At 37.9% G+C, this 18,121-nt stretch overlaps 1 protein-coding gene across 1 annotated transcript in view; it reads right to left on the bottom strand.

Annotated features, from left to right (window-relative positions):
• Window positions 1–15,332: 15,332 nt before the first annotated feature.
• The window catches only part of PIBF1 (progesterone immunomodulatory binding factor 1), a 121,386-nt gene continuing 118,597 nt past the window's right edge, over window positions 15,333–18,121 (bottom strand). Inside the window, exon 18 of the mRNA XM_040584200.1 lies at window positions 15,333–17,670. Within this exon, the coding sequence (XP_040440134.1) occupies window positions 17,614–17,670 (57 nt within the window). The 3' untranslated portion in view covers window positions 15,333–17,613. The remainder of the gene's footprint in view (window positions 17,671–18,121) is intronic.

Below are 18,121 nucleotides of genomic sequence, written 5' to 3'. Positions count from 1 at the left end.
GTTTACACCATAACAGACAAATTTGCAGCAGAAACCCAAGTAAGCTCTTTTAAACCCATTACAGTTCTCTTTGTGCAAGTAAGACAGACTTTCGGCAGACGCGTTCAGGAGTTATGGTAAGTAACCATTCCTCTACAACACGATTCCCTGAGCATCTTATAGAAATGACAGCTCAAGGTCTTTAGTTACTGTCTTGCAGAGCAAAAAAAGAAAGGAGAAATAACAGGCTGAGTGGTAAGCACCTAGAGCTGGATATGTGAAAGACACCCTTCAGTGTCTTTGGTCACTGATAAGAACAGCACAACACTGTGCTCGAAAGAATGTTACCAGGTTCAGTGAAAAAGGGTTAAACTTTCTGAAACTATGTAAATGCTGCAGGTTCTGAGCGGGCAAGGATCCAGGCTTTCTGGATGAATGTAGACTCAATTACTTTGAACTCTCTTGTTCTGTGCATTCCTCTTCGCTTAGTAGTGCTATACCCATTAGGGGAGACAGGAGAAAACAAGAACAAATGTCAAGTCCCAGGCGGTCGGGACTTGGCAGTGGTGGAGCACAGCACTGCCTTGTGGGAGAGGGTTTGAGAGCAAAGGAGTTCAGGGTGGGTGGGAGGGGGGGATGGGATGGAGCCAGTCTCCTTGGTTTCCTAACTCATCGGCTCCGCCAGACATACCTCTTAGTGAAGGTACTTGTGTTCCACTGTCCTGGTGGCGAGGAGGAGGGCCAGAGCTGATGGGGATCTGCATGTGTGTTGTTTGGAGGGTAGCGAAGGAGTGGAAAGACGTGGACAAGTTGTTTCGTAATGATGAGGTTGGGGAAACCTGAGGACTTCAGCTGAACTGAGCCAGACTTGAAGCCATAGGAAGATGTCTGATAAGAATTCCAGGAGCTTTTAGCCTGTTCTGAGTCAGCAAATACCCACCTCATTTTTTTCATGCAAACTTGCTGGAGAAGGGGAAATAATCTTTCTTCTTGAAAAATCGGTAGGCGTCTGTACTTTTGGCCACCCATTAGACTCTATCTCCCTGAGGGAAGAAAGGATTTCTCTTCATAATTTTGACTATCCAAAGAAAGCCAGTATGATCCTTTTACCGCAAGAAAGCCATTATTTTTCTCATTCTAACTTTCCACTGAAAACAGGATTGCTCTAGCCATGAGGTACCATCTTAACTCGTGACAGGCTTTGCAAATGCCACTCGCGCTATATAATACAGCACCACCACAACGAGGAATGTAGCAGGGTGACTTTCTGTTGAAGTGAATGTGGGAAATCATGAAACGGTAGTCTACTGCTGTGTACCTGTATCTGTTGCCATTTCAGGATTAGCTTACGGAGGTGTTCCCTTTGCTTATGCAAAGGCAAGTCCAATTCCCATTTTTCATTTCCCTTTACCAAAAATCCTGTGATAGACCCTCCGGAGAAAAGGATGTTGTTCCTGAAATAACAAACGGCACTCCCTGATTAGTTCAGCCCGGCATTTTGCATAAAGATACACTTCATCTTGACTTCTTTCCCCTCTTTAACATTTCAGTATCATCCAGTTCCACCTTTCTGCTCTGGTGTGCAAAGTCATACAATCAGGAAAATAACTCTAGTTCCCCTCAGACAAGGCTTTGTTGTGAAGCATGTACAGAAAGTAAGTTTTCATTTTGCCACCCTCCCTGTATACCCCAGAACAGTAGTGAAAAATCTTCCCATGCCCAGTGGAGTCCCTCAGGATTTCTCTGCCACACTGCTGGGAGTGAAGAGTATACCTTCCTGAACCAGCTTGGCTTTTCTTGTTACTGGAGTTGAATTGGCATACCATGTCAGGTAAAAAAACTCCTCAGTAGGGTGACTCCAGCAACAGACAAGTGGATTTGACAGGTTTTTAGAATATAAAGATATAAAACCTGCAAAACGATTGATTCTTCTCTTCTACAGGCAAAGGGGGAGTCACCATTGCAAAGATCGGTACAGACTTTATACAGTGTGTGGTGTATGCGATCTTCTCTTCTGCACAGTTAAAAATGAGGCAAAACTTTTTTAAAGTTCTGTTTGGAGTTTGCTAAGATTACTAAAAGCACCCTGATGCAGTTGTACTTGTGGTTTGTTTTTATCCTTTAGCTAAACATATTTTTCTTTCGCTGTGAGATGAGTAAGTTAGAACAGCAGTGAAGGTTTGTCACAACTAAATGAAGCTATGTGAACTTACCCACAAATAACCTTGGAAAATCTTTTTTGCAGCAACAGGTAAAGATCCTACCATGTCTGCATTTTCTGTGTTTTGACCTGACTCAGTCCGTCTGAACTGTATAAAGCCTAATTACAGATTAATTATATAAATCCGTCTATGCAGAGATCTGTTCAAGTATTTTCCCTCAAGTTTAACTTGAGCATGTGTGTATACACTTGCATGCATCAGTCTGATTTGCTATTTATCAAGGCCAGTGCTGACTTGGCGGAACAGATGCTTCAAGATGGAAACTTCAACTGCTCATTACTTGAATTCTTGGATTAAGAATCATTAACCTGTCTAGAGGAAACAAGACATCTTACTCAGTAGCTGAACCCAATCTTTACTCGGATATTAGGGAGTCTTAGTAACTTCGGGTAACAGCCTGGTATTTCTCGTTTTCAGGGACATTTCAAATATTTTCAGCCCGTCTAAGAAGAGGAAGTACAGAGAAGTCTTTTATTGTTTCCAGTCCCATTTTTTGACCTCTGTAGGTTTTGTGTATGTCTGAACTGGAGGCTGTGTATTACAACAGGCCTTTCTGAGAGCAGGTCACTGACTCAGCTTTAGGAGATGTGTGTTTCCTGTATTTTCACCCGTTGTCATACAGCTGCTCAGCTCAGGCTTGTTGCACAGTAGGGCCAGAAACTACAACAGCGTGCTCCTTAAACATCTCATTTAATTACGTCTCTACTATTAGCACAGATGGAAATCTGTACACAAGGGTAATTACACAAGATTAATTAAAATGCGCACTTAGGAAATAACACTCACGATTTTTGGAAAGGTGGTTTGCCTGTCACTTGGAGGTTTGCTGGGAGCCACCACCACTCCTTTCTTCTGCCTCCCCCATGCCATGTGGAGGCTGCCCGCTTTACAAAAGCAAATGCTGTTGGCAACATTTGTTAGCAATGGGTGGTCCTATGCCGATGTTTAACTGCTTGAATATATGAGACAAACATACATTCTTTACTACTAAAGAAAGTGTTTTTGGCTCCAGAGTGTTTATGCTGAAAATTTGTTAACAAACACTAACTGCAAAACTGCCATATTTGCATGTTTTGGCTGAAATCTCCTGATTAGAGAAATAATGTAGAGTGGTTTGGGTTCTGTGAAATACTGGTCTGCCAGCTGGGAGATGGAGCCTCTACAGGCTCAGAGATGGCAGAGGGGATGGTCTGGCTGGACAGGCTAGGAGGAGGGCATTAAAGCAATGACATGCTTCTTGTTTAACAGTCCTTAGGAGCATAATTAGGTAGGCCAGTGGTTACTCATTTGGAACTAAATCCTGATGTTGAGAGCAAAAATAATTAAGGGATGTGGTCAGAAAAAATTCCTTCACCTCTTATGCTGCATTCTTTCAAGCTGGGGAAGAAAGGATAAGCTGCTTCATCAACTGCCTACAGTGTGTACGAAGAAGATCCTGGGGACTTAACATCTGCAGGGTACAGTGTGCTGCTTACTGTGATACAGGAGCACTGGAGAGACCCTGACAGACCACTTTGGCTATCCAGAGAAGCTAATAACCCTTGTGTGGCTGTGTTCCCTGTTGTACCTGAACTGCCTTATTCAGAGCAAGGGTAGGAACCTAAATTTCAGCATGTCACATAGCAATGAAGCAGGAGAGCTCGTGCTATTGGTGCCAATGCTTTCACAATTTCTGAAATTAAGTGGTGGTTTCTCTACTGAAACAATCTTGCATCTGGCATAGGAGAATTCTGCGCTAGACAAGTTTATAATCATCGGATCTGATAACTGGTCAAAAAAAGGGGAACTTTTGGTGGGCACCCCAAAATGATTATTTAATCATACTGTCTGTAATCAGCAGAAAAGACTGAAACAAAAATATATCAACTTGGTGATTCAAAAGGGCTAATTTGACTAAGCTGAAATAAATAGTAGGCTTAAGTAGTGACCAGTGAATAGAGGTGAGTACAGTCCTCAAAGTCTACAATCCCACAGAAGCTAGTCAAAACAAAACGCCCCTTCCTCAAAAGAATGACCTCTTTCCTTCTGCCTCTTTGGAGGGCATTTTGTAAAGCAGTTGTAATTATAGATACTCAACAGCTGAGAAAAGAACTAGTAACAGCAAATATAACTCTGATGGCAGTGATTATGGAAAAATAATATGGAGGAAGAAAGATGCCTAAGAAGTCAATGACCCACATTGAAAAGAACATCTAAAATAAGTTCATAAAATGTATTAAGAACTCCAACAATTGTCTATTTTTAGAAAAAAGATGTAGGACTGTTGATAAGCAAGGAGGAAAAACATGCTAAATATTCCTGTGCTGTATTTTGGAAAAGAGTAGGAAATGTATTTGTATCATATAATGACAAAATACTTTCCATTTCAACAGTAATTCAAGAGCATATTAAAACAGCTACTATTAATGGTCTTAGATAAGTATGTCTGAATAACTTCACACCAAGAATTTTAAAAGAGCTGGTCAGTGAGCTTTCAGGATTGATGTTCAGTAATTGTTATAATATTAGATATGTTCTGGAAGACTGTGAAGAACGCTAGAGTTAGAACCAATACTTAAAAGAAAATGTCAAAGAAATGATTGTAAATTTGCATTGTGACATTGAGCAGCTTAATGTGAATAATCAATGTGCAGATTTATTAAAATAAAAAGAAAATATAATTTATTTCACTCAGTATATGCTTATGAAAAACAAGACCTTGATGAACTACCTTTGAATAAAGTTGGTCGTGAAAGATAGCAGAGTTTATGCAAAACACATTTTTGTAAAGTATATCACTTGATTCAGCTCAACATTTTGACTGTAATTCCTGATGGACAAGTCTCAGTTTTTTTCAGATGGAGTATTGCCAGGTTGATGTATACAGTCCCATGGGGATTGGTTTTTAACAACAAGCTATTTAGCTTTTTTAAAGAAAACACATAATTGATCAATTTTATTGAGGAGGTTAAGCATGGGGGAGAAATAAAAAATGAAGGTGGGAAATCTGTCTACTGAAACGACAAACCTCTCGGTAGGTTAGATATGGCTAAACTACAGATCTTCCAGTATAGATGTATATGAAGACATGAGAAAGTTCTTGGCTTAATCATGGCTAGTTAGCTCAAGATGATTCCTCAGGTGGCCAATAAGGATGTAAATCTTAGATGCCCAAACCAGTGAACCTCATGTAGAGCCGTTATCCTGCAACTGGCACTGGTGAGGGTGTTTTACTGAAATGCTCAATCTTTTTGAGCATCCACAGTTCAATACAGGGTGAAATCCACTCTCACTCTTGGCTGTTGAGCCTGCACCAACTTGTAGTGTCTACTAAAATAGTCATATAGCCAGTGGAGGGGGCTTGGCCTCCACAAGAAGGCAGACGTTGCTTTCCTCTGAAGACCTTAATACTGCATTGACTGCGCAGTAAACTGAGGTGCTTATTTTAAGAATGCAGTTTTCAGTCTTCCTTATTTATGGCCCTCCCCCTTTTTTAGAATTAAAAATAAAAAAAATCTTATGTAATTAATTTAAACTTACTATCAACAGGCTTGCTTTGCTCAGTTTCCTCTCAAGGAGTCTTAGCAGTTCATGAGCACAAGCTCACAGACCGACAGCTGTTTGGAAGGACCTTTTCAGTACACACATAGAACTTACGTGCAATATAGATGCCTAAATAGAGCAAAACCTGTGAGGATGGATTCTTTGAGCTATCAGATAAAGATCTACGGAGGTGGGAGGTTGAATGGCTGGAGTTAAATCTAGACAATTTCAATCTTGATTGAGGTTCCTTCAGTATCACTGTTGATGTTCCGATGGATCTTTTTTATTAGTATTTCAGAATCACTCTGAAGAAGCGTATAGAGCACTAAGGCATGTGCATCATAGCTTAGGAATTCCCGATTTAAGTAAACTGGTAATGTGGTTTTATTGCTTCATTTTTGCTGTTGTGCATCCCACTTCTATGATCTTTTCAGAAGAGCCATCCCAACTCAAGAGGAGCACAAAGAATCTCCTGTCTGTCTAAACAGTATGCTGCTGGGGAGAAAAAAAAAATAAAACCAATAGGAAGAAACCAGCCCTTCTGCCATCAGAAACAGCTGCAGCAGCAGTAAAAGGGGAATCTTCAGTCAGTCAGAGGATATTAAAATTATGACAGAGTTTTCTCTTGCTTAATGATAAGGGTAGTAACTGAGATGACCATTACATTTTTCAACATATCCTGGTAGCTTGATTGGCATTTTTTGAAAAAAAAAAGAGGAAGTTTAGGAATGAGCAAGTAATTTGAAAAAATGTCAATAGCAAATACTGATTTTCCGTGCCTCTGCCTTAAGACAAAGTGAGGTTTGACCTCCGCTTAAGACACATTAAATATCTTTCAATAAGTGAGCTGAGTAACTGGCTGTCACTTGTCAGGAGGGATAATAGCAAAGTAGAGATTACAAAAACCTACCTCAGGCTGCAGTAGAAGGACAGGTCAGGAGTTTGAAAGGTGCTTCCCATGAAAGCTTCTGAAGGTGTACTTGGTTTTTCATCCCAATCACACCATAGAAAAAGAATGTCATTTTGTGATGAGAATGTTTAAAAACGTGATTTTAGTCAAAACTCCAGAAGTCAGAGCATGTATTTGGACTCAGCAGTGAAGCTAAAAACTCATCAAGAGTATCTGCAGCATTTAGTAGCCATCACAAGCTGACTGGTAAGAAAAGTGAATGAACCAGACGTTACCAAACTCAGAGACTCCACTACGAGAAAGCTGATCAGCCTTGATAAAATGTGGCTGCGCATGAGTCCTATCTCCTGTTGACTTGGGAGGGTTACAGAGTTTGTAACAATGTTAATCTTGCTGGATGGGGAAATTTCTAATGGTGTCCTGTAATGAAAAGGCACAGCTGCATTCCCCCCTCACAATTTCTATTTGTCTCAGGATGAACTCCTCCCACCAAGGAAGCAACAGGCCTCCACACGGTTTGTCCAGTTTCATTTACTTAAGTTAGGCATAGTCAGAAAATTACCGATTTGCCAACATCAGAACAATACAGGGGAAAATGACAGTGGTTACCGGTGATGACTCAAACGTTTATTTGCAATAGGGCTTTAGAACTGACATAAATCTATCAAAATGCATGAACACAGAAATGTCCCTCTTCTCAAATAAGTGACATAAGAAAAATGTCCATTAAAAAAAAAAAGTCAAATTAAATGTTATAGAAGGTGAAATGTCTAATGACATATGACAGTATTACAGATCTCACCTTAGTTTAGTTAACTGTTACTCCTTTGAGCTACAGATGCATTCAATTTCAGTCCTTTAGAATGATTTTAATTTCAGTTCTCAGACCTAAATTAAGTAGTAATTATGTTAAATAATATACAACACAGTTAAACACTTAATTAACACAATTTTGCTTTTTTTCCCTCATTATTTTCTGCCTTTCTGAAAATATTAAGAGCCTGAGCAACAGAAGTAACTTTTCACTGAGAAAAACCCCAAAACACTTTGTTAACATACTGGCACTTGCAGCTTCAAGTGTTACTCCCATTACTTTCTACAAAACATGCTGGAAAAACATGCCACAAAATATTCAGTCATATATTCAATCCAGCTTTATTCTACACTTACTTTAAGGATATTCATTTATTCAGGTGATTATGGATACCGTTTTGCAAAAAGAGAGATTTAAATTGCAATCATCAGTTACAACCTTAGTTACAATTTACAAGTTACAAATCAGACAACAAAGCTTAGCTACTTTCCACTTGTAATATACTAATAATTTTTTTAAAGTTCCTCTTATCATAATTTCTTTTTGAAAATGCTTTTTGAAATATTAAAAAAGAAAATAAGTAAAAAAGTTTACTTCCAGAACAAGAGATCAATAAAAAAAAACCTTTCTCCACGTGAATGATATTTTGGGTTGGGTTGTTTGGGTTTTTTTTACTACACCAGGTCTAGATAAAATATTTATGTATTAGAATGTTCACATTTGACTTATAAGTATTCTTAATGCTGGGTGACTTAATGAAAGTTTGGTCTATGTCTATTGTGTTACAATATGGAAAACTGCAGTTCACCAACATATAGCCTATTTCAAATGACCATTCAAAACATGCAAAACCTATGGAGCCCGCTTATGTGTGAACTAGTAACTAATGTGGCAAGTTGGATGAGGCAAGACTTTAACAACACATCTTAATCCCTGTGCTGCTTGAAAGATTTAAGTAAGATAAAGGAGAGGAAAAGTTGATTCAATCTTTTAACAATACAAGGCTTCTTTCTCTCTAGATTGCGTATTGATTACTTTGTAGAGCAACAAAATACAAAGCTTTTTCAGTGATTAGAAAATCTTGCTTCTGTGCAATTCAAGACTAAGACCTAACAATTCATAAATCTGGCACAAAGTATTGGGTACAAATTGCCATGATATCCTATATAAATGCATGTAACTTGTGGGTAAAAAAATGAATCTGTATTTTATTGCACCAGAGAAACAAACAAATATTAAAATTAAAAAAGATTTGGCAGGACCAGGATAAAAAACACATCATGTTATACATGTTTTAAAGTATCTTACCATGCAGCACTTCAGTTTTTCAATTTTTAAGTTTTGTATTTAGATATGAATTCACCAAAAAGGAAAAGAAGTAGAAGTGGAAGGGACAAAGAGGATGTTAAATCTTTTCCTTTTGGTTCATGTTAGCATGGCCAGATCATGTGAACAGAACAGGTTGCAATTGCACAAACTGTCCCATCACTACCACATTTACATCCATCCCTCCTGTTATTTTAAACCTTACACTAAAACAATTATTTGGACATAGTGAAATTCACCTATGAGATAATTATTAATCGTAGTAGGTTAGACCAGCTTGGTCCACTGTGTTCTATCAGCAGAAACATTTTGCAATGATCCATTGCAGCACTTCCAGTCCAGGTGACGTTACTTATAGCACAAAGCAGTGGCAATAAGCTTTCCTCATAATTTAAGAAAAGCAAAGAAAGCTCTAAGTTCTTTAATTAAGGCACCGTTAAATTAGTCTTATGTCAAGTGTTTCTTTCAAAAATATCACACAGAGAGACAGTGTAATGCCTTGCCTGCTTCCCTCTATTCTGAACGCAGGAGTGAAAACAGTGCTCATGGAAAGCTAAGTAATAGCCAAATAGCCAAAGAAGTTGCCTGTTCACACTGAATTACACAAATTATTTACATTAATTACACAAAAATACTTTGTTAAACATTAATGCATTACATTTTAAAATATCCACCCTCCATCAGATGCTATGGCCCCATAATTTGCTTTATTGGATTAAATCTACTCTTACTGGCAACGTACAACTGAAAAGTAAGCACTAACCTTTGCAAAGTTGAACGTTGAAGTAGTTACGGTATCTATACTCTCGAAGATCTGTCCAAGTTTCCTTATTATTTCCTGAAGTTAGGTGCTTATGAATGGGATAAGTAAAAACTAGAAAACTGATATTTTTAAAGTAGACATCAGAAAATGAAGAAGGAAGAAGCATATATTAAATTCAGTACTTGGGAGCATTACATAGTCTGTAGAAGGTGCTTCAAGCTAACAGACTAGAAGGTCTGAATTTTGTCTTGTCCATTTCTTTCCAAAGCTGAAGAAGGGCTGAAGGGCACTCCCTTTCCTCAGAAATGCTCCCATCACTATCTTGCCCAAAGTTAACTTCTGTGAACACTCAGCGGGGATGATCAGATTCAGTCCTATCCACCACCTGAGGAAAACGGTAACGTACTCGGTTTCCTGTGGAAGCAGCATAACAAGTACAGGGCACTGTGAAAGCAATAGCCTTGCCGGTTCTGTTCAGGCTGGGTTTCAGTTTCCAGTAAATACATGTTCAGGATCACAGTTGTTCTTATCACCAAACCCAGCTATTGGTATTTCATACCAACTGAAGCACCGTTAGTACTGTCATCTCTCTACGTAGAAGTAGTACTTGACACTGTCACGACTAGGACAAATCTAGGTGGTCACCGAGAATGCTGGTGTGTCTGTACTTTTGGTACCTCCATGGCTGAGTGGCACCAAAGCAGAGTTTTAAGAACCTCACAGTTACATCTTTATGTTTTCAGAAATTTGATAGAAGTGGTAAGAACACAGAAAATCTCTTACATAAAAGAATAATAAAAAACATAGCTGAGAAAGTGGATCAGGCATTCCTGTTTCCAGAAACATCTAGTGAATCTGAAATCTTGCATATTAAAGATACTGTATTTTTTAATGAAAACTAGGGCTGTCACTCAAATCAGTAAATGTGGTGTTGTCCGCTGTTGGCCCATGGGCAGTTTGCACATTTCTGTCAGGAACCTGACAGTTGTTGGGAGACAGGCAGTAGATCAGACAAGTCCATGAAGATGATGCAGTACAATAACCTTAATATTTTTAATAAAATTAATTTCAAGACACTTTATTGGCATTTCATTCACAACCAAAACATGGATGTTCACAGAAAAATATTTTGCTTTGTATCAAAAATAAATATAATTAAACCAAAAAAATTTAACTTACGTTTATGATAAAAGTGTGTATTTACATATATATAATATCTCCGTTTACAACTACAAAAGAATAGTAGTGAATTATCAAAGATTCCTGACATTACTGCAGCTGGAAACTCAAGAACTTCAGAGTTTGTTTCTTTGCAATTTCACAGAATTTAATGGATTGAAAATACTCTGTACTTGTTTTTAAGTCATTCAGCGATCTCAGGATTACTATCACAGTGTAAAACTACTTGACAAAAGTTTCAGCCTGTACAAATTTGAAATGGCATGTCAGGATGAAAAACCCGCTATATTTGATAGGATTGGGTATTCGGTTTTCATTGACAACAGATCTAATCAGCTGGCTGAGGTTTCCCCAAGGGAGGTTTCGGACAGTCTCCTTTGTGTAGGAGAAGCACCCTGGCTGTGCAGATTAGCCTGCAGAGATTTGACGGGGTTGAGAAAGAAAGGTAAGCTCCCTCCTACTGTTGGTAAACACTGTTATTGTTCTCCATTCCTTGCTGAATGGAACAAAAGCAATTCTGTAAAGTTAATTACTGCAATAATGAAGAAATGACATAAAATGACAAGGAATGTGCTAATTCAGTAAGACTAGAGTCATTGACATATAAGTCCCTTTACTGCTTGTTGTTACTTTCAGGCACGTACTCCTTTACTCATAAATACTGAGTGGATTTTGGGGACTTAGTATTTAAGTAATAAGTTAGCCAAATAAAGATTAATGTGTAAGAAGTGGTGCCTAATGATCTCCTAGGAGTTGTCTAGGCAGTACTTGAGACCTGAACACAGATCTCTGATGAAGTATCTGGAAAAAAGGACTTGGCCATCCTTGCAGGACTTGCAGCATGTTTCCTTTTCAGTGTCCAAGAACAAAGACTCACTAGAAGTTTATTTATATGCCAAAATAGCATAACTCCCAAGAAGGGAAAGGCGACAAGTGAATAGATTGCACCAAAATATATTGCATTTCTTCCTTGCTTACACTTCATACAGTATCACAGAGGGGATGAGTGATATTAATTTTTGTGTGAACATCTTACATATAGCTCTGGATGACAACTTGTGAATCTCTGTTTACACGGCGGCACTGGCACTCGGAGCTGTGTACTTGGAAACCACAGGCCTGTGAAATGTAGAGTGACAAGTCTCCTCTATGTGTGGCACTACACCAGCGATGGGGAGCACAAGGAAGCTTGGGCACGGAAATTACCCTCTCTCAAGGTCTCAGAGAGAGCTCAGTGGGAATATTTCCAGCTCTTTCTTTTAGAAAGGACCACTGCACTTCGGTAACAATTCTGCTTAACATCCACATACACATTCTAGATGACAACTCCCTTGTAGAAGTCAAGCATTGCGTTGCCAGGCTTTACCTAATAATAACACACAAAGAAAAAATTCTTCTACAGAACTGAATAACAAGGCAAAAGAGAAAGTCTTGCATGCTGCAATATGTATCTCTAAAATCATGATAAAAAGGAGCACTGGGAATTGCTACCAATTTCAGCTGCAACACTGAATAATCTAAGTAATCCTTCTGTTGAACGAAAGGGAAAAAAATGAAAAGACTTTCATTGAAATACAGTAATAAATTCCATCCATAAGACTTTTCCTGCAATTAAGTTACATTTACTGATCCACTACTCCTTAAAAGAAGCATTAACACAAAGACTTCAATTATTCATGGTCAAACAAAGTTGATTCTATTACTTCAATCAAAGCGGCATTCTCTTTACAGTGGTTATTTCTGTAATATCTTCAAAAAGGGCACACAGTCTATGAAAACATGTAAGTTTCTGAATAAAAGCTATTTCCATGATCAATCCTAACTTTTTGCATTTAATATTTCTGCCATTTCCTGCTTTCATGGGGATGAAATTTGCTGGGTGTTTTTGTCCCCTTCATCCTTCAAAGGGTAAGCTGATTAAAATTCACTATGTTTTAAATCCAGTTCTAATGTCCTGAGGAAACAGGACTCACTTTCTCTCTCTCAAAAAAAATGGGGTGGGGAATAAAAATATGGGTATTTACTGTTACGGAAAACTTATCAATGAGGAAAGAAACCCAGGGAACTCTGCAAAATGAACTCTGGAATGAAGTTAGTGGTTCTTGTGCTGTCAGCAGAGGGCTTAAAGAGCTGCAGAGGGTCTATCTGCGAAGAGCTGTACCTACTGCTGCTAAAAGCTTTTGCAACACCCACCATTCACTCGTCTGTAATTCCCAGCTACTGTCCGTTTCTGCTAGCGCTGCCGTCCCCCAAGAGTCAGCACCTTGTATGCTGCTGATTGCTGCCCAGCTTCAGTCTGAAATACCCAAAGTGTAACTGCCTTAATTAAGCTACCACAGTATGCATTTTAAAGGTCAAGAGTTCCCGATCAATCCTAGGAATTTAAGAAGGGGATAATATTGCCCAGAGACACTAAGGAAAAGTTGATCTTCTGGAGATACTTGTTTCATTTTCAAAGGTCGAGGATCAATACAGATTCTTGATATTATTTGGTATAAGAAAATACCAGGGATACATTTCTTTGACTCAGTAAAAAGTCTGGCATGTGTTCTATTAAATGTAACATTAACAGGGAGATAAATTCTTTCCTCAGTAACCTCTCTAACGAGCACAACCCTGAAAGATGACAGGCTGTTACAGACTCAAACTGTTGTGTACAAATCTGTTTTCATGTAAATGTGCAACACACTGACAACTGATTGAGAGACATATACATAATAACATACATACTTCTTCAAAAGGTAATAATTTGCCTCTAGAAAGTCATGCTCTTTAAGCCGTGTCTTCCAAAGACACGGAAGTTGTTGAATGCCTACCAGGAGCAAAAGAATTCTATTTGACCATCTTGCAGAAGTCAGAGGTTTAGTAGAGTACGTGTTCCTTTTTTGCTGGAACTAGATATCATACAAAATGATAACTGAAAAAAACCCTGAAACAGAAAATAACAGTTGAAGTGTAAGAGGCAGCAAATTGTATCCCAGAGACACTGACAAATACTCAGACAACTAATATTTGAATTTACAGTTGTTCCTCTTTAAGGTTTCATCACCGTTTTGTACAGAAAGTCTCAAAGGGGAGGAAGACTACAAATCCCAATGGCGTATCATTTTTTTGTACAAAAAATATTTAGAAACTACAATGCCAGTTACGTATGACCACAGGATGCAGCAATAAGCATTAAAAGTTAAGGTCCGTATTAAAAAAGAAGGCAATTTCATCTTTTCACTTTTTTCGTCAAACAAGAGATTTCCTTGATGCTTTGCTTCTAGCAAGGGACGGAAAGGTGAGAAAGCTGTTAAAAAAACCATCCTAACCTGCTCTAAACCAACTGTCCTTCCTTCTTTCCTGTTCAGCCCACACACTTACGAAACTTACCACTTAAGTAACACCAACTGAATGGACCAAGAAATGTAATAGCAGATAGAGATTTTTCTCTTTTTGCTCCCTTTGGTTTGAAAAAGAGGAACTGAATATGATTATGTGGGTTGGGCACTTCAGTCACAAGTTGCTTACATGCATGACTACCCTTAGAAATTTCTCTTTACTTCATTATTTTTGACTTACGCATCATTAACACGAGGCCTACTACAATGGGAAACTGCAAAGACCATGAAGAAGAATTTTGGAATAATTCATTTGACAACTATGTTTGTGGGAAAGAACATCAGTAAAAATGCTGTACAGGTAATGCAACTGAACCTTTTCATTACTTAAAGAGCAAAAAGGTTCATTAATTTTTGCTGTAGGGCATTTCACATTTGAATAGTGATATTTAAGTGACATTCTAGCTTTCACATGAAAAGCTTAGAAGGTCTCCTCCTAGATAATTAATTATAGCCTTGGAGTCTAGGGAGGAGACACAGGAAGAATACAATGTCTTCAACGGGGAAAAAAATGTACATACTGAGGAGATTTACACAGAGACTACATGGATTACAAAAACTTACCAACAGGATTCTGTGTTATCAGTATATGCTAACAAATTACTTTTATTTTTGCAAATTTAAAGATGGACCTTGTTAGTAATTAGAAAAAAACAAAAGCAAAACCAAAACCCAACTTTGCCAGGATATGTCACTTTGTCATCTGAAAAACTGTTTAAATGTCAATAAAATTTCACCAAAAATCAGCCTAATTTTCTGTCAGCCTTCCTAGAAAATCAGGCTGCCTGGAGGACATAGAAATGTACAATGCACAATTAATTCTGGAAGCATCAAAATGTTATTGTGTATTATATTTCCATGGAAGAATTAAACACTTTGTGTCTTTTGGATGGTAAGAAGTAAATTAAGGTCACTATCTTACATTAGTATATTTAGAAATACCACCATAGAGTAATTTAAGTTGGACAGGAATTCTGAAAATCAGTCATCTAGTCCATCTCTAAGTCAGGTCCAGTTATACCAGGTTGCTCAGGACTTTGTCCAGTTGAATTTTGAGTATCTCCAAGGATGATGATTCTACCACTTCTCCAGGCAACCTGTTCCAGTATTTGACCACCCTTGCAGTAAAAACATTTTTCATAATAGCTATTTGAGTTTTCTAGTGCTCCATATTGTGTCTGTTGCCTTTTACTCCATCACTGTGCACCTCTGAGAGAAGTCTGGCTCTGTTGTCTCTGTACCATTCCATCAGGTAATTGGAGATGGCAACAAGTTCCCCCGCCAAGCCTTGTATGGCTGAATTAAGTCCAGTTCTTTTGGCCTCCCCTTCTACATCAGGTGCTCCAGCCCCTGATCATCTTGGTGAAACTGCTGGACTCACTTCAAGATGTCAATGTCTTTCTTGAACAAGCCCCAAACTGGATGCAACACTCCAGATGTGGTCTCCCATGTGCCAAGCAGAAGGGAAGCATCACTTCCCTCCATCTGCTGGCTATCCTGTTGGCAATACCACCCAGGATGCAGCTGGTTGGGACATTGCTGACCCATGTTCAATTTGTTGTCCACTAGGACTCCGAGGTCTGTTTTTGCCAAGCTGCTTTCCAGCCAGTACTGGCATATGGGGTTATTCCATTGTAGATGTGGGACTGCAGTTGCTTTTGTTGAACTTCATAAAGTTTTTGCTGACCCAATTTCCAGGCTGTTGAGGTCCCTCCGAGCCCCTGCCAGCCAGTATATGGACCACCCTCCCAAACTTGGTATCGCCTATGAACTTGCTGAGGGATACTACTACCTGCCAGTTGCCAGCTGGGTGTTGCATTGCTGGTCGCATTTCCTTGAGTTTGGTGTGCCAGCCAATTTTCCACCCACCTTACAGTCCCTATTTCACCAATTTGTCTAAAAGGATACTATAGGAGAACAAAATGTGAACACTTAAGATTCCAACTACTACCTTGCCCAAAAGCTCACAGTCCTTCTAGATACTACAATTTATTAATTATTGGGTGATAACAGACAAACGGGACAGTCTGGGAAATTAAACTAGGGGCTATGAATCACATATCTATTACAAACTACAAAATTAGTATCTGCATATGGGAGCGGATTCACATGAAAGAGAACTTTTTGATTCTATTCACATAAAAATACAAGTTAGATAAAACCCTAGAGTTCAGGAAACCAAAGTTTATTCAGGAATGTCTGTACAGATAGGTATATGAGCCCAAAGGTTTGTTTATTTTTTCCCCTGGTGAATACCAGTTAGTCTAATATAAGATGTTACCTCTGTCTACAGATTTGGCCTCCCTTGCTCACAGAATGATAATTTTAAACTTGTGATGTGCAATTGCTAGCAGTTTTACATCACTCTCTTGGAATTAGGAAAAAATAATACTGAAACTTAACTGGAGCAGAGGAAGTATTGCCGTGCTTCAAACTGCTGTTTGGAAAATGAAGAAAAGTGTATCTAGGAATCACAAGCTTGACATAGCTCAGTATTAAATAGCATTAAATAAATAATTATTGTTCATGTCCAGGTAGGAACAATGAAACAGTTGAAGAGATATTATCAAGGAGAAAGGAGGTAAGAAAAAGGAGCTTCCTCTTAAATGAAATCTGAGCAGTATTTTCATTATACAGTCACTTAAACAATATCACCTGTATTTATGTTATATATAGAAATATACTATATGCAGTGAAAAGTGATTAAAAATATCAGAGACTTTTTCTATTGTGTAAATAGATGGTGGAGTGGAATAAATGAGTAGACTGTGTTCTTGGAAGATGGGGCTTATTTTCATATACTTAAATATGGCAAGTTAACCATTTCACCATTACATGCTACAGTACTCACACATTGTGGTTTGATTTTTATTATTCACTGATGTAACTACACTACAGCAAGTGTATCTAGCCCATTAAGTATCAGTGCTAACAATTAAGATGTATTTTATTGCTTCTTTAGAGTATTTTTAATGCCTGTTTGGTAGAACAAATGACATCACATGACAAACTATACAAATCAAGGCCGGTAAGAAATTAGGTTTTTTTCCACCCGACATGAATTTCCTTCATAGAAAGTAGGATATAGTCTGATGCTACCTCATGTATATTTTTAAAACTTCTATGAGCCAGAATAGTTGAAAGGAATGTGGCATGAGACACAGGGTCCAAGAAAAACAATATAAAAAAGCTGAAACATGCATTAATTTGACACTCTGAACATGCGTCCTTTAACTGCCCAGATCATAAATATGTACAATAGCTGGTGTTTATTTATCTTTTAAAATTCAAATATGTTAGTAAAATCATTGCATGCATTATTTCCACACATTTTATTCACATGACAGATCTACAAATTGTTTTATGGTGTGTAAGATCGTTTGACAGATATAAAAGAACTGTTAAAACCAGAACAGTTGTTTACTTTTATGGTAAAAAGGGCATCATATGGTGAAAATAACTTTCTACAAAGGAAGGCTCCTCAAAGGATTATTTTAAATAATTTTAGAAAAATGTTATGATGAAGTTTTCTTCTGCAGTTTCTTGTACCATACAGGCGCCTCTTTATTTGTCTGTAAAACAAAGAACGTTTTAATTGTGAGACGGTGAAAGTCAGAAGAAAAACATGTAATCTAAAGTCTCTTTCCTTTGTGATACATAGGATAAATATCACTATGTAGTTCATAGTGATAATTGAGTTCTTTGTTTAAATGCAGATAAATTAAACCCAAGACTTACCAACAGCATTCTGTGTTATCAGTATATGCTGATAATAAGTTATTATTACTACACAGCTGTACTAAAACCTCCTTATTTCTAGGTTACAAAAAGCAGATTATACAGTAAAAAGTAAAAGATTTTTTGTAAAATACCTATCACAATTAAGACATGAATCAACTGTGCCATAAATAGGCTTCATTTGAAATAGCACTGACTTTCCCAGTTGAAAAGGGGAAAACTTAGAAAAGAAAATATAGTTCTTAAAAACCTATTATTAAAACTGAAAAAAATCAGCAGTTTTAT

The sequence above is a fragment of the Falco naumanni genome, chromosome 2 (assembly GCF_017639655.2).
Source record: "Falco naumanni isolate bFalNau1 chromosome 2, bFalNau1.pat, whole genome shotgun sequence".
NCBI lineage: Eukaryota > Metazoa > Chordata > Aves > Falconiformes > Falconidae > Falco > Falco naumanni.
The sequence above is the reverse complement of the archived record's forward strand: the minus strand, read 5'-3'. Positions and strand labels throughout refer to the sequence as shown.